The 22,974-nt window shown below is 41.5% G+C and overlaps 3 protein-coding genes across 3 annotated transcripts; 1 reads left to right on the forward strand and 2 right to left on the reverse strand.

Moving 5' to 3' along the window:
• Nucleotides 1-1,743: 1,743 nt before the first annotated feature.
• Nucleotides 1,744-4,072, reverse strand: fam78ba (family with sequence similarity 78 member Ba). Its single transcript, XM_037681628.1, has 3 exons — nt 3,604-4,072; nt 3,237-3,516; nt 1,744-2,571 (listed from the first exon to the last, which is right to left on the reverse strand). Exons 1-3 carry the CDS (start codon nt 3,936-3,938, stop codon nt 2,329-2,331), a joined length of 858 nt encoding a protein of 285 aa, XP_037537556.1. The 5' UTR covers nt 3,939-4,072; the 3' UTR covers nt 1,744-2,328.
• Nucleotides 4,073-4,900: 828 nt separating this feature from the next.
• cmpk (cytidylate kinase) lies at nt 4,901-13,955 on the forward strand. Its single transcript, XM_037681629.1, has 7 exons — nt 4,901-5,109; nt 6,848-6,994; nt 9,076-9,219; nt 9,301-9,377; nt 10,616-10,712; nt 11,044-11,080; nt 13,634-13,955. The coding sequence occupies exons 1-7, from the start codon at nt 4,966-4,968 to the stop codon at nt 13,648-13,650; spliced, it is 663 nt and encodes a 220-aa protein (XP_037537557.1). The 5' UTR covers nt 4,901-4,965; the 3' UTR covers nt 13,651-13,955.
• Nucleotides 13,956-18,789: 4,834 nt separating this feature from the next.
• bcl6ab (BCL6A transcription repressor b) lies at nt 18,790-21,737 on the reverse strand. Its single transcript, XM_037681630.1, has 8 exons — nt 21,566-21,737; nt 21,256-21,477; nt 20,393-21,124; nt 20,214-20,317; nt 19,958-20,122; nt 19,744-19,874; nt 19,529-19,666; nt 18,790-19,451 (listed from the first exon to the last, which is right to left on the reverse strand). The coding sequence occupies exons 1-8, from the start codon at nt 21,724-21,726 to the stop codon at nt 19,308-19,310; spliced, it is 1,797 nt and encodes a 598-aa protein (XP_037537558.1). The 5' UTR covers nt 21,727-21,737; the 3' UTR covers nt 18,790-19,307.
• Between the last annotated feature and the right edge of the window lie 1,237 nt (nt 21,738-22,974).

The following is a 22,974-nucleotide window of genomic DNA, read 5'->3' on the forward strand; positions in this document are numbered from 1 at the left end:
ATGAGCCACTGGACCGTCTGAAGCCAGGACAAAGGAAACCTTTTATCAATCAGTAGAGGTTTTACTCCAGGTTAATGACTAGCTAAACCAGGGCCTGTAATACAATAAATTGCTTTTTAAACTTCTTAAACTCTTTCTTGAAAATGGTATGCAACTTGAAGACCATGGTGTCCAATATTAAACCTCTACACTTTAACAAGACACAATTCGTTTTCATCAGTTTGTTGCTTTTAACTGAAGAATGTTCATATTGCCATTATCACGATGCAAAGAAATATTGGCCACAATTTAGGAACCTAGAAGTTGAAGCTCAGTACAGCATCCTCAAAGGCTAATCCCAGCGCAAGTTAAAAGTCCCACCGCTGCTATGTAAATGTATAAGATTTTTCCCTTGTTAAAAAATAATTTAAAAATCGCAAATTTTTCTTGTTCATTCATGTAGCCCGTATCCATCTGCTTTATGTTCTGCTGTAATTAGTTATTCATGCTTAAGAGAGGGGTCATGGAACACCATGTTTTTGTGTGAAAGAGAAGGCAAGACTTAAAAGTGCTCCTGGTGGGAGGTGCTGCTCCACAAAAATGCAATACGTATAAGAAATTCTGGAAAACGAGCTCTTGTGACTTCAGTTCCCAACATTAAGCGATAGTGGGGACATTTGGGCTCTCATATTAGTCCAAAGGTTTCCTAAACTCCTGGGAAACTAATGGCATGGATGTTGTTTGGTATGAAAATGGCAAAAAACTAAATGGTGTCATGCAAGTGTAGAGGTTTGATATCAGCTAATGTAACGTTCTTTCACAGCTCTACACGTTTTAGTGAAAATGCCTTACTATAAACTTGGAAAAACTCTGGAATGAAGGCCCCAGTTTGGCAAGCCATTACCCTAACCTGGAGAAAGACTTGTGCCTTTTTCTCGCTTTGCAGAGAGAGCAGGAATTATGCTTGAACCACTTTGGCCATGGCTGCCTCAGACAAGTTGGCAGGGTGGACTCCAGAAACCACTTGAGCACCATCAAACTGACCCACTATGTAAAGGTGCTTTTAATGCTGTGTTTGTTGTGGCTCCTTGAACTGATGAAGTCCTTTGGATGAAAGACAAAGCATTTCAACAGAAAGAAACTTTCCAGATGACTTAACTTTGATGGCTTTTGTATCTGGATTACTGAGCATAAACTCTGATGTTTTCTCTATTTGGCAGAATATCTTGGGGGCCGAAATGGGGTAGAGGTAGGGGAGCCGACCCAGGACCCGAAAGTCTCGGGCTCCATTCCCACATGTCGTGGTGTCTCTGAGCTATTGCTCGCCATTGTATGGGAACATACAACATATAGCACTTTATCTTTTTTAAAAATAACCAGTCTACCCTTTTAAGAATACTTGTGAATTCCCTCATATATTTTCTAAAACACTTTGTGCAACATCACCTGGCTAGTGATTGTTTTGAGCCGTGACTCTCATCACCCTCCTGTTTTCAATACGTTGTATGGCAGTGGTCCAACTCAATTACACTGTAACGTAAGCATGTCTGACTTTTTTTATTTATGCAGAAAGAGGTCCAGCTCATCTCTCTGATGGTTTGTCACCCATTTCAATACAATACTGCCTGCACAAGAGGCGTGTGTGCTGAAAATATAGGTTTGGTGTCTATTGGCAAAAGTCCAGAAAAAAGTGCAACAATATGATTTCTTCTTCCAGACTTTTGTGCCAAGTGGGTGCTCTTAATACAATCTGCTTGATGTGTGGGTTTAATTGTAACCTAAAAAAAAGATTCATATAATAGTTTCTTTGAAAGGATCTGAATATATCTTTTAACTGTTGTCCAGTGTGCTGAAGGCCTTAGTTGGCACAGACGAGGTCTAACAAGGCTGCAGCATTTTGTTCCCAGTCAAAATGTCTTCATGTAAGAAGTTATACAAAACAAATTATATTCTTAATCTTCAGGGACTTGTTTCAGTCTCCTCGTTCTCATGCAAAAAAGGTCTACATAAGGATGCAGGATGCAGTTCTTCTCGGAAGGGAATACCTCTGTGGTTCATCTAAAAACTGTTTGTTCTTTGCTAAAATGCAGGCAAAGCTCACTGGGCAGTTTAAACCTTCTCGTTGACACCATTCACCGTCCTTAACAACAGCCACTTGCAGGCTTGTGTTTTCTGGCATTGTGTCAGAAAACCAGGTGAAACAGCTGTGCCAGGTGTGTCAGATCCAGGATGTAACATCCAATTTGGCTAACTGTAACAGGAGCCACATGGAAATCCTCAGACTTCGCAACTTCTTCACCTTTTTTCTGTTAAAGGAGCACCTATATATGTTTGTCAGTGCAATGACTCTTATTTTGGCGGTATGACCACAAGTGGTGCCCCTCTCCGCGGCCTCCACATCAGCACTTGAGCATCATTGGCGTTCGGCCTTCCGAGTGCATTGGGGGGAATTGGCTCCTGGTAGTTGAGGATATGTGGCTGCTCCTGGTAGGGTCGGCCCACCAGTGATGCTCGAGAGCCCAGAGGCATATCTGGATCCACATCGATGTCGACCCGCATCCGCCACCGAACAGTTTGCAACACAATACGCTCCTGGAGGAGGAAGAAAGCATGCTCTTTAGTCCAGCTATGATGTGTAAATTACACAATCTGACTGAGGTACAGTTAGAAAGAGTTAAAAATAACTCAGTTGAATGTGCTTCTTGTTATTTACAGTTATTAATAAATCATTATCCATAATTTGAGCCAACTGATCAACACAATATGCAGAACTAGCTCTGAGAGTGCACACCTCTGTCAAGACCCTTAGGGTCATTCACGCAGTAACATCTTGTGCACAGACTGACCAGAAGCCTTACATCCACCAAAATGGTTTTTTTTTCTTTGTGAGAACTTCAGCATTTGAGTTATCTTGGGCACAAGACAAACCAAAGCTTAAACTTAACCTTATTGGGGGAGGTAATTAAAATGCAAGAATAAATACATATCCAGTTAGAATTTAAAAACAATAAATTAAAATATGTTTTCTGAGCTGCAGACTGACTGGTGTTTAATGGACAGGCTCTGTCTTCTGTAGGACTGAAGGCAAGGATTCAGTCATTTGTAACATTACACCAGGAGAGAAAAGTGGAGGAGCTGATGTCATCAGTCTGTCCATGAGATACAGATACACCGCTCAGCTGATGTTCTTTTAAATCTGGACTAAGCATTTCTTCAACATCCAAAACAGCCGGCCTCTCTCTGTGATTTAGTCTTACCTTGGTGACTGAGTTCATGGCCACCAGCCAGGTGATGAAACTCTGGTCCCTGGTGATGTGGGTCAGCATGGGTGTGTTGCTGTTGCTGATGGGGACTGCCCAGGTCACGCTGGGATAGAAGTTATCATTCATGCTGACTGTCAGGCGAGACGGTTTGGATGTAGGGCCGGTGAGGGTCACTGTCTCTGTCGTGTTGCCATACCAGGGGTAGCTGACGCCATCTGAATCACTGATGGCTTTGACCCGACCCTCTCGGAGCTCTGGTAACTCCCAACTGGACCTGCAGCAGAAGATGAGGAGGACAGTGATCAGACTTTAGATGTTATGTCTGAGACACGATAGCCACAGTGATGGTGATACTACTTACATGCCAATGTCACCATAAGTGTTGTAGAACTCCATCTGGGTACAGGCTTGGATCCAGCCCACCACCCAGGTTTCATTGCGTGGCACTGGCGGCATCACAACTCCTGCTGAAGCCCTGAAGTAGGGCGTCTTGTAACGGAGCACGATCGGTGAGTTCTCCTCAATGATGGTGGGACACTGATCAATGGAGGCGGACACCTCGTACACCACAATGTTCTCTCTTCTGATACGGGGCTTGCAGGCGATGCTCTGAATACAGCCCATAGTGCAAGTGACAAGCAGAAGGAGCAGAACCAGAGAAGACCGGAGGGAGTGATACCTGGCCAGTATGCTCATCAGTCCCCTCAGGGCTCCACCCGTTGCCCAGAGAGCAAACCTTACCTTTAACTTCACAGCATCACTGATTGGTTGGGTTGGAAAAAGTTAAGATGTTGATTGGGGGGAGCCACAGTCATCATAAATGGAGCATATCCACCATCATATTTTCAGGATGATGTGGAGACTCGAGTTAGTGGGGAGTATATCACAGATCTCCGCAGCCTCCTCCCCCCGGTCTGACTGCTGACTGCCGCACTGCCCTTGGCGCTCGTCCGCAGAAACTGCAATTCGGCCTCCCCCGGGCTGCTGCTGCCTCTCCGCCGCGCGTCCTCTGCTCCGAGTCGAGTCCGCACGTCCGGCCGCACGTCGGTGCCCCTTAATCCTGCTGCCCTGCTCCCGGCTCTGTGCTGTCATGTCAGGCGGCGACAGGGCAGCCAGGTGCGTCAGAGGAGGAGGGTTGGGATGCCTTTTGTTCGCTTGTGTATCAGCCCAACATTCACGCGGCGCCCTCGAAAGACAGAACAGGGGTCTTCATCACTCTGACCTAAATGGAAAAAAAAAAAAATGCGAGAAAGCGTGCTATAAAGGCAGCCAACGGCGCTGTTTTAATGCTCTCCTCGCGGTGGGCTTCCATTCGCGGAGACGCATGAATGGTGCATCATGAATGAACGCAGCGAGGCAGAATAAACGTAATGAAAGCATACCGTCGGTCTCTCGGTTAGCCTCCGCATCGTCAGGCTGTGGGTCCTGGAGCTGCCGAGCAGAACATGCCGGAGAGCATCTTCTTCCAGCGGCGGCTCGCCTGGTTCCGTGTAGAGGTGCTGATGCTGTAGAGAAAGAGGCAGCGGAGGGAGGGGAGGGGCGTAACCAGACCTCTGCATTGAAAAAAAAAATGGACGAGCAGACGGGGGCGTGGTTAAAGAATTGCGTCACGAGCACGACGCGAAGCCCCATTGGTTGCTGAAGTCAATAGCGGAAGCGCCGTCGCCTGCCTGGCTCGTCCACGGATACGGACACGCATTCACCGGTCTCAGGGTTTTAGTTTATGTTTGGCCGTTTGGTCGGGAACCTGTTCCAGAGAGTGCCGAGCTTGTTGAACCGGAGGTCCCTCATGACGAAGCCGAATGTTGTCTTTGTTCTCGGCGGGCCTGGCGCCGGCAAAGGGACCCAGTGCTCCAAAATTGTGGAGGTACGAGAAAAAAAAAGAAAGAACACTTTTTCCGGTTTTGTTCGTCGCGGTTTAGCATGTCGGCATGAAATGTTGCTCAGCTAAATCCAGAATGGTTTTGCTTGTAAGTTACATTTTTATAAACGGCAAAATGACTAAATTTCTTTAACTTCCGGTTGTCCTCTAAAACTGAACCTGTGCTAACCAACCAGGCAGCTAGCAGGTTAGCTGCGCAGAACATTGAGTTTAACTCTTCTAAACCATCAAATCACAGAAGCTTCACTGTAAGTAACATTGTATTAGTTTGAACTCTTCAGAAACTGGGCTGCGGTACTTTCTGATAAGACTAAGAGGAAATTATTTTAGCCTCCAATAGCTGAATGAATGAATGAGCTATAACCATCAATCTGTTGGTGAACTTGACGCAGAGCCAGCAGGATGTCTTTATCGACATTTCTTCCATATTGTCACCTTATCAAGGACTTATCTGTACTGGTGCAGTTGTGTAATGGTCAGACCGGATCTGGAGGGCACTTGGCTGCTCTGTCATCCTTCAACAAACAGACTCATCTTTATGGATCATCTGAGAAACAGTTCAATATATTCTGGTTCGGTCATGTTTATTTATAATTTTATTGAGTCTATAGCTAAGTTCACATCACAACGAATGATTGGTAATAAAGCAACAATTTTTTAAAAAAATGTTAATGTTAATTTGTTATCTCTAAGCATTCTTCAGGATTATTTCTCCAGGTTTCTTATGTTTTTATGATTACTATTTTCTATTGCGATGCTGCTGCAACATTATAGGTGTGATGAGGTCTAGATCCAGTTGATGACTGGTCCATGATGTGGTTTTTAAATGTAGTTTAATTCACATTCATTAGTAGAAGTGATAATATTCATTAATAGTTTCACTTTTCGATCTCTCCGCAAGAGCTGTTGCCACTGAAATTAAGTCAGTTTATTTATGTAATTTGACATGAACATTTTCTACCTGCTTCTTTAAATATAGTTTCTGGACAGCCTTTCTTTTTTTATAGGTCATTTCAGACGAGGCTTGAGCCATAGATCTAATGAGGGGTCGTAAGTGTTTGTCAGATGTTGTCAGGTTAAAAAAAAAAGCTAATCTTTTTTTTCCATGACTTTTAGATACTTGTCATCTTTAAGAATTTAAGTATTAATTTAGAGAATTTACTGACCTTCTAGTAGTATAATCTATTCAAACTAGTATTTATATAGCTCCGTTTGGCGGGTTTTAAATAGGTAGTAAATATGTTTATTTTACCTGATCACGTTTTTCTTTGGATAAAATGATTGTTCACAGGAGCTTAATTGGAGAGCTGTTTCACAGATGTTACTAAGTGTTGGCTTCCATGTTTCAAGGGAAGTGGTTAGACCTGAATTACAAATGTCATAGAAGCTGCTTTCATTCGGTACACAAGGGCCGACTTTTCCTGGCTGGCGCAAGAATGATCTCTCTCTGTCTATAAACGCAGTCTTCTTTACCTGGATTATTGAGCATGCATCAGGATGTCTTCTTTACAGTTTCAGTTTTTGTTGAAGTGCAAATTGTAGGAAAAATAAATCAAAGCTCACATTCCTATCATTGAAATTCTTTTAAGGATTGATTTGATGGTCCTTTTTAATTTTAAACTCAATATTATGCATCACGTGACAATCTGTGCCACTGTGCTGCATCATGTGAAAATCTGATTAATAATGTTGTTGTTTTTGTGTGTGTGTGTACGTTTCTTAGACGTACAGCTGCACTCATTTGTCAGCTGGAGATTTACTCAGGGCAGAGCGAAACCGAAAGGATTCAACAGATGGACAGCTCATTGACACCTACATCAAAGAGGGTAAAATTGTACCTGTAGAGATCACCATCAACCTCCTCAGGAAGGTATGGGTCTAATCCAGGCTGTTCTATGAATCAGGATTAACATGGTCCAAGGCAACTTCAGGATATCTGGTTTAACTAATCTCAACATTCAACACTGCCCTCACTTGTATCTTTAGGTGATATTCTGGCCATTATGAAGCAGTGTTTTGTGTGTGTGTAAAAGTTACAAACAGTATCTTACCTGTTGTAGATAGCTCTTAAAACAGCCTTGGTTTGGAGAAATGGTTTAATTCTGACGGGACTGATGAGCTTTTTAAATAACCTCCGTTTTGAGAAATTGATTTTAATTTTGACTTGACTGACAAGCTAACGGCTAGTCTGAAAGTGTGTGCCCTAAAACACTAAACTAAAATAATTCATAATGTACTGTGGTGCTTGAAAGTTTGTGAAGCCTTCAGAATTTTCAATATTTTTAAATACCATTAATACAAGTCCAAAAAGTAGATCAAGAGAACCCAGTTAAACAAATGAGACAAAATATTATACTTGATCATTTATTTATTGATGAAAATGATCCAATATTACATATTTGTGAGTGGTAAAAGTATGTGAACCTCTAGGATTAACCGTTAACTTGAAGGTGAAATTAGAGTCAGGTGTTTTCAATCAATGCGATGATGATCAGGTGTGAGTAGACACCCTGTTTGATTTAAAGAACAGGATCTATCAAAGTCTGATATCCACAACATGGTGGTGGAAGTGGATCATGGCAGCAGGAATAAAGGAGCTTTCTGAGGAGCTCAGATAAAGCATTGTTGATGCTCATGAGGTTGGAGAAGGTTACAAAACCATCTCTAAAGAGTTTAGACTCCACCAGTCCACAGTCAGACAGATTGTGTAGAAGTGGAGGAAATTCAAGACCCTTGATACCCTCCCCAGGAGTAGTGGACCAACAAAGATCACTCCAAGAGCAAGGTGTGGAACAGTGTGCGAGGTCACAAAGGACCCCAGGGTAACTTCTAATCGACTGAAGGTCTCTCTCACAGTAATGTTCATGAGTCCACCATCAGGAGAACACTGAACAACAATGGTGTGCATGGCAGGGTTGAACGAGGAAGCCACTGCTCTCCAACAAGAACATGGCTGCTCGTCTGCAGTTTGTTAAAGATCACGTGGACAAACCAGAAGACCGTTGGAAGAATGTTTTGTGGGCGGATGAGACCAGATACTGAAACAAAGGGTCACATGTTTTTACCACTCTCAATATGTAATATTGGATAATTTTCCTCAATAAATAAATGACCAAGTATAATATTTTTGTCTCATTTGTTTAACTGGGTTCTCTTGATCTACTTTTAGAACTTGTGTGAAAATCTGATGATGTTTTAGGTCATATTTATGTAGAAATGTAGAAAATTCTAAAAGCTTCACAAACTTTCAAGCACCACTGTACCATCTTTTGAACTATAAACTGTGTCCTACAGGTCAAAGTTTTGATGCATGACAGTGTTTATAAGATGCCAGAAGACATTTTGAATTGCCCAGTTTATGACCCTTGTGGCTTTCCATATATCCTGCTACTGTGAATCATTAGGAACCAATACCTAGAGCACTTTAGAAAGGATGTTCACCTACTCCTTTTTTCTTTCAGTGTCTAATTAGCTGAGCTGATAAATGGTTTACAGTAAGTTTATCTGTAGTGATTTTACTTTTTAAACATCTTAAAGCACCTGGTATTTAGTGTTTTGAGCTAGGTGAATGTGTCCCTTGTGGAATTTCTTTCTGTTCCAAGCATTTTAAGTAGAAAATGTCTTCACTTTTGCACAAGAAATTGCATTATGAAACTAGATGTATGGATCATTGCCACATTTTGTTTATTAGTTTAATTTCCAGGGTCAGTGCATGATTATAAACATTGTTCCAACTGAGTGAGAGTCAGCTAGAAGCTTATTTTTCCATCTCTAGTTCTTGTTTGAACATCTGTTGTCTGTTTAGAAAGTCTGCAGAAACTTTTCACAGCTGCTTTGTGGGTTTTTATACATACATACTTTTTATTTTGTCTGCATAACAAGTTTTTTTTTTAACTCATCACTTTCAGTTCTCATTAGTATCACATTTTATTATTTATTTTTGTTTGTTAGGCTATGGAAAACCAAAAGGATGGTAAGAGCTATTTCCTTATCGATGGTTTTCCCCGTAATGAGGACAACCTTCGGGGATGGAACCATGTCATGGACGGCCAAGCAAACGTCAAATTTGTGCTTTTCTTCGACTGCAGCACTGAGGTACGTTGCAGAAACTGAGATCACTCCAGATGTTTTTTAGCTGCCCTCTTAGTTTTAACTGAGGTCTTTTTATGTGTCCAGGTTTGCATCGACAGATGTCTAGAAAGAGGGAAGAGCAGTGGACGCACAGATGACAACAGAGAGAGCTTGGAGAAAAGGTACCGTCCTCCAACACGTACTTGGTAATATTTGTAGCTTTCAATTATAGGACTATTGCACAAGATTATCACCCGATGGCGACATTAAACTCAAAAATAGCTAAAACGTCCAGTTTTACAGATTATGAGCTAAAATTTAGTATGGCTGTAGCTGAAAGTTTTCTCCAACACATCGTCCAAGCACCGTACATTGTGTGATATTTTTGTGCTTGAGACTTTGGCAATACCTGTTGGCATCAGTATTTATCTATTAGCAATACATCTCACGAACCGCTGCATGTATTCTAATGAAACTTTCAGACAATAATTCAAGGATTCAATGTTCTTTATTATTCATACACATCACATGTGGTACATGTGGTGGGGTCCCAGTTACATCCAACAAAAGTATAAAATGTAAAAGAAAAACAGCAATAAGATCTAAGATATGAACTAAGAAAAACGTTAACTAAAAATACACTAAGCACTAGTAGTATAAAAATAATACACCGAACAGCAGCACAATCAGTGGGTATAAAGCTTGAACTGATTAAATTTAGGAGCTAACACTAATTTAAGATGGCTGCCAGAGCCTACGCACTTAAGGAAAGATCAAGATTGCCATAACTGAGGCAGCTTTTCAAGTACTGAGCTTATGGGGTTGTAGCTGTGAGTCATTCACAACGTGTGCTTTAAGTATTCATTGCATAAGATCTTTGCTTAAAATTTTAGCTTTAGCTGTGTCAGTCCTGTCAGTTTGTTAGCAAAATACCTCGTAGCCCACTGGACGGATCTTATCTAAACTTTCAAAAGGTAATTATTGGATGTGCATCTACACCTGATAACCTTCTGGAGTCCCCACAGCTAATCAACTAAAAAATAACTTCAGCACAGTCAGTTTTGGAGACACTGAGCTAAAATTAGATGTGGTAGTAGCCGAGAGTAGTTTCAAACGTGTATTATGAGCGTGACATCTCACGATGCTTCATGAGATCACACATGAAGTTATTTTTAAGGTTTGACCAAAACTCCTTCGTTTCTCTTCAAATCATCTCAGCCTTTCTTGCATCCCATGAAGGAATGAATACGACCTTAAATTGTTTTGTCTTTGTGTACTCAAAACATGTCCGTGTAGATTCCTCTGACCCATTTCTCTGGCTGCTGGATACCTGCACATGTGTTTTGACCTCATTTGTGTCTCCTTTAAGTCCCCTGTGTGGTTTGACCTCGATAACCAGCTGTGTTTCTCCTGTACGCAGAATCCAAACCTACCTGCAGTCCACGCGACCAATCATCGAACTGTACGAGAAACTTGGGAAGGTGCACACTGTAGACGCTTCTCGTTCTGTAGACGAGGTAAGAAAAAGACACCTGGTTCTACCGGTATCTCTTGTTTGTAGGAAAGAGAGGTAGAACATATAATAAAGGCTAACAGGCTAGACTGCAATAAAGATACATTTGTCTGATTGTTGTCGCTTTATTTTCAGCATCACAACAAAAAGTTGATTGTTAAAATGTGATTAAAAGCAATCAGATGTATGCCCACAAATAAAAGATTTTGACTATAAAGTGCTGTATATAGAATAATCCAAAGTACAGAAAACTTCAGGAATACTAATGCAAAAGGAAAAACACATTTTAAATGGGTTTCATTTTGAAAACAAGTTCACTTTGTGTCCTCTTCCAGGTGTTTGCTGATGTTAAAACCCTTCTAGACAAAGAAGGTGAGTTTCTTCAGATGCTCACAACATTCAGAGCATACAGCAAAAGTATTCACTCCCCTGTAATTCTCCCTTTTTTTTTTACTGCTTTTAAACCTGAAATTTAAATGGATATTCAATTTTATTATAAGTAATAGATCCACACAAAATGCTCCACATTAAAACTACTTTTAATGATGTGTTCACCCCACTGACATCAATGCTTTTATAGAAACACAATGCATCAGACATCAGGTCTCTTCAGGTTTGTGTCCATGGTCTTGGTCCATCGAACCTCTGCAGTTCTTGTCCGTTCTTCAGGGCCAAACTGCTGCAGCTCCTTCTGGGTGAACGAGTGCTCCTTGTGTCCAGCAATCTTTAATTTAAACCAGAGCTTCTCAGCTGGACTTCAGACCATTCCAGGACCTTTTGTTGTTTCTTCTTAAACCCGTGGAATGTAGCTTCATCGGTGTGATGAGGGTCGTGAGACAAGTTTGAGTCTTCCAGTGTTTTGAGACGGGTCAGAGGTCTGTCTTTCAGAATTTCTCTGTATTGTGCTGTATCCATTTTACCATTAGCTCTGACCAGTTTCCTCATCCCTGCTGATGGAAAACAGCCACACATGATGCTGCCATCATCATGCTTCAATCTGAGCATAATGTTTGTAGTGTAATGAGGGATGTATGAAACTCCTGGTGTCACACTGATCAGCTGATTTACTCCCAGACATGAGCTACAAATCCTCAAGTCCAGCCACTCCTGAACCAGAGACCACATCAGAAGTGTCTTACCTGCTGAGGACAAAAAGAACTGGACTGTTACGCAGTGGTCCAACGTCCTCTTTTCAGATTAAAGTAAATTTTCACGTCATTTGGAAATCAAGGTCCCAGAGTCTGGAGGAAGAGTGGACAGAAACAGAATCCACGTTGTTTGAAGTCCAGCGTGAAGTTTCCAGTCAGTGATGGTTTGGTGTCATGTCCTCTGCTGGTGTTGGTCCACTGGGTTTTCTGAAGTCCACAGTCAACGCAGCATCTAGCAGGACATTTGGAGACTTCATGCTTCCTTCTGCTGAAGATCTTCATGGAGATGCTGATTGAATTTTCCAGCAGGACTTGTCTCCTGCCCACACTGACAAACGTACCAGAAGCTGGTTGTGGAATATTCTCATTTTCTGAGACACTGAAGTTTGTTTTTTCATTATTTGTAAGACATAATCATCAAAATGACAAGAAATAAAGGTTTGAAATAAGGGAGTGGTGGCGCAGATGTTAGAGAAGATGAGCCTGTGGTTGCCGGTTTGACTCTCCAGATTCACATCAAAATGTGGGTGGGATTGGTCAAGCACCTACACCTGCCTCCACCCTCATTTGACCCTGGGCCATTGAGCAAGACCCTTAACCCCCACCAGCTGCTCTCCCCGGCGCCCTAGATAGCAGCTCTCTGCTCCACACAGAGGGCTGTGGTAGCTCGGTGGTCTGTGGTTGTGTCAGGAAGGAAAAAAACAATTTCCAAGTCTTCTTGTGAGTTGGTTCACTGTGGTAACCCCTGAAGAAGGAAAAAAGTCTTGAAACATTTGACTCTGTGTAACGAACATGAGTTTCACTTCCTGAAATGATTGACAAAAAAATTGAACCATCCATCCATTATCTTTATCCACTTCTTTCTTTTCGGTTTGTGGGGGTCACCGGTGTCCATGTCCAGCAGTCACTGTGTGAGAGGCAGGGGACACCCTGGACAGGTCTCCAGTCCATCACAGGGACACATGGAGACAAACGAGACAAACAACCATTCACTCTCTCACTCACGCCTAGAGACAATTTAGTTACCAATCAGCCTAACATGCATGTTTTTGTTCTGTGGGAGGAAACTGGAGAACCTGGAGAAAACTTACGCATGCACGGAGAGAACATGCAAACTCCACCCAGAAAGGCCCCCCAGCCGGGATTTAATCCAATGACCTTGCTGAGTGTCAGTTGCTCTACCACCATGATCCACCGTGCCGCCCTTGAAAACTATAAAAATTCACTATTCAAATATCTCAGTGAAAGGGACATTGGCGTGCTGCTTTTAAATCCTGGAGTTAATGCAGCTTTGTGGAATGTTCTATGATATTTTTCTAACCTAATCCCGATCTATTCTTTTACACAACTTTCTCTGACTCTGACCTGTTTGGAGTGTTCCTTGGTCTTCATGTCACTCGGTGGTAGACCTTACTACTTGGAGGCAATAATCTGTTGTTGATTGTTGGGTCAATCAGAACAAGTATTTATGACATTAAGATGTTAGTGGATCTTTAACAACTATGGAAAAGGGGGTGAATACATATGCACACAGCACTTTGTAGTTTTATACATTTTTATTATTTCTGTAGTGTTTTGTCCAAGTCTGTTACTTCTAATGAAATTTTAACATCTAGTTAAATTTCAAGTTGTGCAGCAGCAAAACAGAGAAAAAAAATACTGGGTGTGTGAATACTTTTGCAACCAACTAAATGTGATTTATGCTATTTAAAGTTTAAACGTAGTTTTTGTTAAAGTCCTTCAAGTGTGAAGAAACTAATTTCTGCTTCTCTTCCAGGTTTTCTGAAAAAGTGAAAGCCGTCCTGGAAAATCAAGCTTGGGTTTCTCCAAACTGCCAGCAACATTCGTTTTTGTTTTACTTTGATTTTATTTGTTTTTTTGGGGGTTTTTTTTTCAACCGCAATTCTACTTGATTGGGTTTATATGTCCGTAGTTATGTGGTTTTATGTTTGGTTACGTTCGGTTTCTATGCCTTGTGTAAATGCGACACTGAGTGTGTATGTGACACGTGTTGGTATGAGTGGGAGGAAGAGATGCCCAGCAGCTCCTCATCATCGCCTCGTTTTTGTTCAGTGGAGCTCAAAGCTCAGTTTCGGTCTAAAGCTTCAGTTTGAAGTAAATCGCTGGCTCAGAGAGGCTCTTTGTCAGACTGCAAAACATTTCTCTTTAATGTCATCAGAGCATCATCATGTCGTAAGAAGCATCGATTAACCTTCAGACCAAATAGTTGCACGCGTGACCTGGTGAGAAGGACCGAGTAGACTCTTCGCTAAGCAGACAATAAGTATCTCTACTTCTCAATGAAATGATTAAACATCTTGCTTTCTGTTTGATGGACTCAAGAAGTTGTTTCTGGGATACATGTTAAGATCAATATTTGACACTAGAACGTTTGATTTGCTTCATTCTGGGACATTATGATGATGTGGATGAAAATGAGTGTTTTGTAAAACATGTATGCTCTTAAAGGAGAATGCATAAAGCTGAAAAGATAAAACAAGTTCATTTTCTGTTTTTGTTTTTTTCTTTCTGAAATTGTTTTAATATTTATATGTATTTTACAGTGTGTAGTTTTAATTCTAGTTTATTTATAAAGCACCAAGTCACAACAGAAGTCGTCTCAGGGCACTGAACAGGAACATTCACGTACATTATAAATGCCATTTAGTAAAAGTTATCTAAGGAATGAAGGCAGCAGACTGTTGAGTCTTCATTTCATCATGGTCTCCTGTTCTGAGCAAGCACAAAGGAGACTGTGGAAAGGAAAACCTCCCTTTTAACAGGAAGAAACTTCCAGCCAGGCTCAGGATGAGCGGCTATCTGCTTCGACCAGCTGGGTTTGAGAGGACAGGAAGAAGAAACGACCAGAATGGCTGGTCTTTCTATAGGAGGAAAGATGAAAAAGAAAAAACAAAACAAACGTAGAAATGACGACAAATACAAAACTATTAATTTGTATTTATTTGATGAAATGAGGTAAACTTGTCCTCCAGCAGTCTCAGCCTATAGCAGCATAACTAAGGGATAGGTCTGGAAACCCAAGCCAACCCTAACTATAGGATTTATCAAAAAGGAGAGTCTTAAGGCCAGTCTTAAAACTGGACAATGTGTCACGGACAGAAACTGGAAGTTGGTTCCACAAGAGAGGAGCCTGATAACTGAAAGATTTTGCTCTCGTTCTGCTTTAGGAACCACAAGGAAACCTGCAGTCTGAGAATGAAGTGCTCTGTTAGGAAAATATGGAGCAAAAAGATCTAATATAAGATGGAGCTAGGTTGTTGAGAGCTTTGTAGGTTAGAAGTAAGATTTTAAACTATTCTGAATTTAACGGAGCCAATGGAGAGAAACTTTTATCAATCAATCAATTTTATTTATAAAGCACCCTTCATGTTAAAAGCAGCTCAAAGTGCTGTACGGAATTATAAGCAATAAACCCACAAGATAAAGGCAAACTATACAACAACAAAAAGAACGTTTATTCCAACATTTAGCAAAGTCCCAGTTTAGCCAGCAGGGGGCGCACGGCACCATTTAACTGTTCTTACTGTCCCCCCCCCATCTGCTCACACAGTGACTGCTGGAGATGGGCACCAGCTCCCCCAGACCCAGAAAGAAAAAGTGGGTAAAGAAAATAAACATGTACATTTAACAGCTTTTTTAATAGTACATAAAATTGTTTACCAGAAAAGGCATTATGGGTATATTTGAATGCCTTTTCTACTTCAGTTTAAGATTTGAACTTACCATTTTATAAATCAATGTGTTCATAGTACTGATAGTACACTAAAACTACCAGCTACTTTAAACATGTAGGCTCCCTGCATGAACTCAGCATTCCAGTTCTAAATTATTTCTATTTATTTATTTTTAAGCAGGGCTTCCTGTGAGTTTCAGTGTTTTCCTTGTTGTGAATGCCGTCTGATGATCAGCCACTCAGAAGAACCTACTGGATGACGCTGGAAAGAGGAGGAAAGTGTGGTATTTCAAATATTTGTATTTCCTGTTTTAAAGCGATCTTAAAAACAAGAGAGATGATAAAAAAGCCAATTTGAATCAACTGGACCTTGATCTACGTCTCTTAAAACGGTGTAAGAGCCACTGATTCTGACTAAAAGGAAATAAGCTGAAGATAAAGTGTATTTACGTGTAAGAGAATAAGAACAGAAAGAAATTAAATAAGATATTACTGCTGGTGGTTTTTCGATTTTTTTGTATTATTGATGTCGAACACAAAGTTTTGTCTGTCAACAACTTTTCTTTAATAATTCATATGGTCTAATTTCACATTTGTAATAAATGTTGAAATTAGATTTTTTTTTTAAATCTCATTTAACATTCCTGCACAGTGACTCGAGCAAAATAACAACCAAAACTTTTCACTTAAAAATCCAAAGAAGAAACTTATTTAAGTTAACATGATGAAAAGCTTAATAAGTACCAACATCTCTGTAAAAACATGAACAAAACTGACATCACTTATAAAAGAAACAAAGGATTTAAAAGCATATAAGATAAATCTGTGCATCCCATAAAATGCTTCACTAAATAAATTTCTGTTTAAACCGTTAAAGCTGAAATACAAGTTTTATTATTGTGAGGACATTTACTCTAAACTATTGACAACTGTGAGATTTATTCACAAGCGTTTATTATTATTTGAAAGGCCTGCCCCTGAGCTCATCACAGTTCTGCCAGATAACAGGTAAGACACTGATTCTGCATATACTCACCATAGAACCTCCACTTCTAAATGGCTGAACTGTTTCCTGCAGTTGTTTTGTGATAAGTATGTGGAGAAAAAAAAAAGATATGTATGCATGTGGTTTGTCATTCTTAATGTATGGAGCGTGATCGTTGTGTGAATGCTTATTAAGCATCCACACTATTGTGATTCCGTTTATATTTATTATTGTTACTATCCCTATTCCGTATGTTTTTCGGCATCTATCTCGTTACACAATTTTTGTGCTGTTCTTCTTTCAGCTGCTCCTTTCGTCAGGGGTCGAAGACGTGGCAATCGTTTTTACACCGGATGCCCTGATGCAGCCACAGACCACCGAGCTACCACAGCCCTCTGTGTGGAGCAGAGAGCTGCCATGGACGCTCGGGGGAGCAGATGGTGGGAGCTAATGGCCTTGCTCAAGGGCCCAGAGTGGGGAAAGTGAGGGTGGAGACAGGTGTGGGTGCTTCACCAATCCCACCCACATTTTGATGTTGGCACAGGAGTTGAACCAGCAATCTTCCAATCACAGGCCCACCTTCTGTATCCTCTGCACCACCACTCTCCTCACCTTTTACTGCTCCTTTCACATTTTGTTCTGGTTCAGCTTCCTTGTGCAAATTAATTTTTTTTTTCCAGATAATTTCAGCTGTTTTGTGTTTCTTTCAGATTATTTCTGCTAATTACAACATTTTTCTGCTATTTCAGATACTATTTAGCTGTTTTATGCTAATTTTAGCTTTTCGAGGATTCAGTTGTTTTTTTTTTCATTCAACCTTTAAGGATGAATGAAAAAAAAAAACAACTGAATCCTTGAAAAACTAACGATTATTCTAAGTCAGGATTCAAGGTTCTCAGCTAATTCCACATTTTTTGCACTCATTTAAATTTTTTTCAGACTAATTCAGCAAAAATGTGCTCTCTCCACTTGCTTCTGGTAATTTATGCTTCTTTCTGATTCTTTAGCTACTATTCAGCTGTTTTTTTTAATTAATTAATTTTTTTGTAAATCTCTGCTTTTTTTTTTAGATAATTTCCTCTTTTGTGCTCATTTCTGCTTCTTTCAGCCTAATTGGGTACAATGGTGCTATTTCCACTTCCTTCTGGTACTTTAAGCTTCTTTCTGCTTCTTTAGCTACTGCTCAGCTGTTTGTTTTTTTTCCAAATTTCTGCTTTTTTCAAATAATTTCCAGTTTATTTATTTTTGTTTTATGCTTCTTTAAACCTAATTGGGCACAACTGTGCTCTCCACTTCCTTAGGCTTCTTTCTGACTTTAGTAGTTTTCAGCAATTTTTACTTTTTTTTAGCTAATTATCACTTTTCTGTGCTCATTTCCACTTTTTTAACTCTAATTCAGTAAATATGTTTTCTTTCTGCCTTTTTTTGGCTTGTTCTTCCAGTTCAGCTACATTTCAGCATGTTTTAGCTAATTTCAGCTGTTTTTCCAACAAGTTCTTTTACAATAAGCATCCACACTGCATTTTTGTAGTAAATGCAATTTCTCTAGTTTATTTTTGCATCATTATGTGGGAATATTTATTATATTAACTTGATTTCATTTAGTTATGAGTTACTATGGATTTTCATATAGTTTGGTCAAATATTTTAAGTCTCATGTGATGAAACTGATTCTCTGGAAAACATGAACAGGTGAAACATTATGTGCTTCACAATACACATTTTATTTTCATAAATATATATATATATATATATATATATATATTGGATCTGCCATTACAAAGACATTTGCTTACATATTCCTGAGTGTTTCTAGCTTGATGCCTGGTGTCTGCTTTGAAACCAATAGTACCGTTAAATGCTCACATTACTGTACAACAGGACCAAGTACCAACGCAGGACACATGCAAGCAGTTGGTGACTATGGAGGCAACAAATGGTCACAATTAAAATGCATTAATTGTCAGTCTGGGAAAATAGCCGATAGAAAAGTTCAATGTAAGGCACTTTAAATGTGCTAATTTACGAGTAACATGAAGCGTGATTCAAAAAAGAATGTTCCCAGCTGGGGAAACAGATTATTGCTGCACCAGAGAAGAAGAAAAAGCACAGGAAATTTACAAATATAAATAAAAATACAAAAAGTGCTGGGAATGGGCTTTACATGCTGTCGAGAACATTAAGTGGAAACTTTTCAGTTGAACTGCATGAGCGTACACAGATAACAGCATCATGAACGTGTGCAAAACATCCAACGGTAAAACGACTGAAAACACGATATGTACAATAAACTGCTGTCCAGTACAAATCTGAATATTACAACGCGTACCGCAAACTACAACACAGCAAAACACAAATCTCGTGTGACTACTGCATGTGAGAAAGAACACCAAAAACGTACCAAATGTAAATATATTTATACTGCGACGGCAAACGGCAATCTGAAAAATATATATTATCTTATTTACATTAAAAACAGCATATGACGGCGTAAGACCACATAAATCTATTGCAGTAACTGAAACGAAAGAGTAACCATTTATCTCAACATGAGGGCTGCCTCAATGCAGACATTCTGTCACAATATTTCCCAAAATGAGAGGATTCATGTTCACAATCAAAACGTACATTCTGCCATTTGAACGCCTGGAGTCTGAAACTCCACAGAGCTGACATCAAGTCATGAGCATCACTTACAAGGCCGATGTATACCGAGTAAGTTTTTCTGAGTTCAGTAAAAACAAAATCAAATAGATGTGAAGTGCAGCGGGCTCAGCAGGAGTCCACCAGTCCTGCAGTCGTGCTGCTGGGGGACCTGCGATACTGAGCCTTGGTGTTGGTGACGGCGCCGTGCTTCTGTCGGAGATGAAGCCTGAGCTGACTCTTGTGTCTGAAGTGGAGGTCGCACTTTTCACACTGAAGAAAAGAAACACATTTTTAGAATGAAACCATCACATGGAGGTGACAAAGGCGTGGGGAAGCAGGAGGCTCACATGATAAGGCTTCTCTCCTGTGTGGATGCGCATGTGGCTCTTGAGCGTTTGAAGATGGCGGAAGTGCGTCCCGCAGATCTCACAGGGGTACGGTTTTTCTCCGGTATGGATCAGCACATGAGCACGAAGGTGGGCCACCTGGAGGACAACCCAAATATTAAAACCCAACGCAGCAGTTCCACTGCGGCCTTCCTGAAGCTCTGAATGTCTGGTACCTGGACAAATCTGGAGCCACATGTCTCACACTTGTACGGCTTTTCTCCAGAGTGGATCCGGGCGTGGGTCTTCAGGTTGGCTGGGCGGTTGAACTGAGCGCCGCAGATGTTGCAGCGGTACGGCTTTGCACCTGGAAGTTGACAAAGCAGATCGGACAGTGAAAAACCAGCTCTGTTGACAGCGAGTGATCGAGGAGACGGAGCCGAGACTCACCGGTGTGAACGGTTTTGTGGCTGGCCAGGTTGCCCTTGTAGCGGAAGGCGGCCTGGCAGCAGTCACACTTGTACGGCTTGTCACTGTGGACCTGAACCATGTGCTCTTTCAGCGACTCTTCCTCTGTGAACTTTGAGTCACATCCTTTGCAGAAGTAGTGACTTTCTGCAGGACGACATAAAAAAATAAAATAAAAATAAACTATTAAATTTTAGAGCAAAGCTCCATCAAACTGGGATAACTGGAGTCCACTCACCACAGCTGGAGGGGGAATAATCTGAGCGTGTCTTCGTGGTGTCATCTGAAGTGTAGGAGGCAGGAGATAAATGAGCGGTCTCCATCTGATGAAGATGATCACAGCTAGAAGAGAAGAAGAAGAATCAGTGTATTTGAAGTTCTACGTGTCAGTACTGTGAGCAGGGTTTGTGGTTCTACCTGCTGCTGCAGCTGAGCTCACTCCGAGGTGAAGGCGTGTCCTCCCTGTGGCTGCTGTCGTCTCCCTGGGACTCACTGTGTCCACCTACTGCTTCACTCCTGGAGGGGCTCAGTGAGGGGGACGCTGGCCCCTCCACTGCACCGCCTCTCTGAGCCTCCTTCCCGTTCTCATCCAAGGTCTGGTTCATAACGATGAACTTGAACTTCTTCCAGTTGCGAGCCTTGGCATACCTGGGGCAGTCTGGAGGTTGAAGGCTCATGTTTGCGTTTATGCTGCTGCTGGATTCAGTGGGGGAGTTTGGCTGGCAGTCAGACCTGAGAGGGCTCTGGGGACTACAAATGACACCTTTGCTGCAGCTTGGGGACAATCTGAGACAGCCGGTCTGCGGGTGGTGGACGTTGTCTCCCTCCATGGGAGCAGCCGGGCCCTGAAGGCTGCCGTGAGCTGCTGCCGGTTGGATGATGGAGCAGGGGAACGCCATCTTATGAGAAGCTTCCAGAGTCCCAGCAGGGACACGAAGGTCTCCATAGACATGGTAGGAGCCAGTGGTGTTGATGCCCCTGAAAACACTGGGGATGTAACCTGCACGCTCCTGCACAGGAGAAGATCTGGAGAAGTGGTTGCTTCTGAGGTCTGGCTCTTTTTCCTCTACAGACTTTTTGAAGATTTCTTCAGCCAGATATGACGAGTTGTTCTGCAGCTCCTCGAGCTGCACATTCAGAGACTGCTGCCTGCAGAGGGAAACTCGGTCAGATCCCTTTCCATTTTTACAAAAACATTTGTCATTTAACATGTATATGCATGTTTCAATGCGTGTTGGCGCTGTATAAAAAAACTGAACTGAGTGTTTGACTTTCTTTACCTGGACTTGATGAACCTGTGGCAGGTGTCTGCTACGTGTTCCATCTGGAGGTAGACGGCTGAGTTCAGGGTAGCCAAGGCCAGACTCTCATTAAGGTTCAGGCAGGAAGTGTACATGAAGTCCAGCAGAAGGGAGAAACCTTTAGGGTCCACTTTGGGGTCCAAACTAATGGCACCAAGGTTGGCGTTCTCAGGTTGCATGAACACAGAATAGAAGAAGCCACTGTGGAGTAGAAGACGGAAACGATGTATGAAGTATGAAACAATATCTGAATGTTGAGCTGCTGAGTCGCATCAAAGATGTCACGCACCTGCAGGCCACCAGGATGGCCTTATGAGCATGAAACAGCTGACCGCCCACCTGTATGGTGACGTCCGTCAGGAGGTTTCGGCTGCGGAGCCGGTTGAAGTTGAGCAGGACGTCGCCCGCGTGACGTGTGAATTGAATGCAGCCATCTGCAGTCATGGCCATGCTGTCACAATCTGTGTGGAGGGGGGAAAGGATCAGTGTTTCTAAGTGTTAGTTTGGTGCGCTACAATTGGTGCGATTGTTTTTTTACATAACAAACATCTCTTAAGAAGCAGAATGTCCCTTTTATTTGTGACATAATAAAATAAATGTCCTCAAGATGATCAACTGGTGGACCGCTGGCGACTTCAAGCCCACAGGGTGGGGTGTGATCAGGTATTCAAATTCAGTAAAGTTCAAGATCCGGATCTTATTGCACAACTAGGTCTCAGAAATCAGTCAGTTCTCAGTATTTTATTTTATTGTCCTTTATTAATATCCAATGGATAAATTAATTCTCTGCATTTTCCCAGTGCACGTGAAGCAGAGTGCTGCCATATAGGGTGCTCGGGGAGCAGATGGTGGGGGCTAAGAGCCTTGCTCATGGGCCCAGCGTGGATGGTGGAGGCAGGTGTGGGTGTTTCACCTTTTCCACCCACACTTTGATGTTATGGGTGCAGAGTTGACCGGGCGACCCACCCATCACAGGCCCACCCTCTCTAACATCTGCGCCACCAATAGCCTTTTATTTTGCACAAAAGATACCATACGACACAATATTGTTTATATAAACAGATTATATAAAAAATGTGACGCTAAACAGGCTAATTAAATTTAAATCTGAATTAATACCAACTCATAATGAGAAGAAATAAGACTATCCTGATGCATGCTCAATAATCCAGGTAGAAAAATCTAACAAAGCCATGTCCTCTGGACGGATTAAAAACATTTATTCATTTATTTATCCGCCCTGAGGACCTGACTTAATTTAGTTAGAAGAAATGAGTCTGTTGGCGACCCCTGTCTGCGGCTGGTAAAATAAACCAAGCTGTTTTTACAGGGTTTGACCAGCAGGTGGCGCCACAGCGGAAAAATAAAAGTAAAGCTTGTTTACCAAACTGTGCCAGCTCTGAGTCACAGTTAACCTTAATGACCACATTATGGCTAGATATTAGTCATTAAACACGTTTTAATTCTTGAAATATATTAAACTCAATCGGGGAGTTGATGTTTATGCGACTTAAATAAGTTTTTTTTTTTTTTTAAGTTTATAAAAGGCAACAGACATAAAAGAAAACAAGATAAACAAGTGTTTTCCTCTCAGATGTAAGCGGGTCTCTCCGGCTGGTTTCGGTGTTTCCATGCAGTCTGCCGAGAGCACATTCCGTCCTGCTGCCAGAACCCGGACTGGGTTCCTGTCCCCCCCCC

Source organism: Nematolebias whitei, chromosome 9, assembly GCF_014905685.2.
Source record: "Nematolebias whitei isolate Nwh7 chromosome 9, NemWhi1, whole genome shotgun sequence".
Lineage (NCBI taxonomy): Eukaryota > Metazoa > Chordata > Actinopteri > Cyprinodontiformes > Rivulidae > Nematolebias > Nematolebias whitei.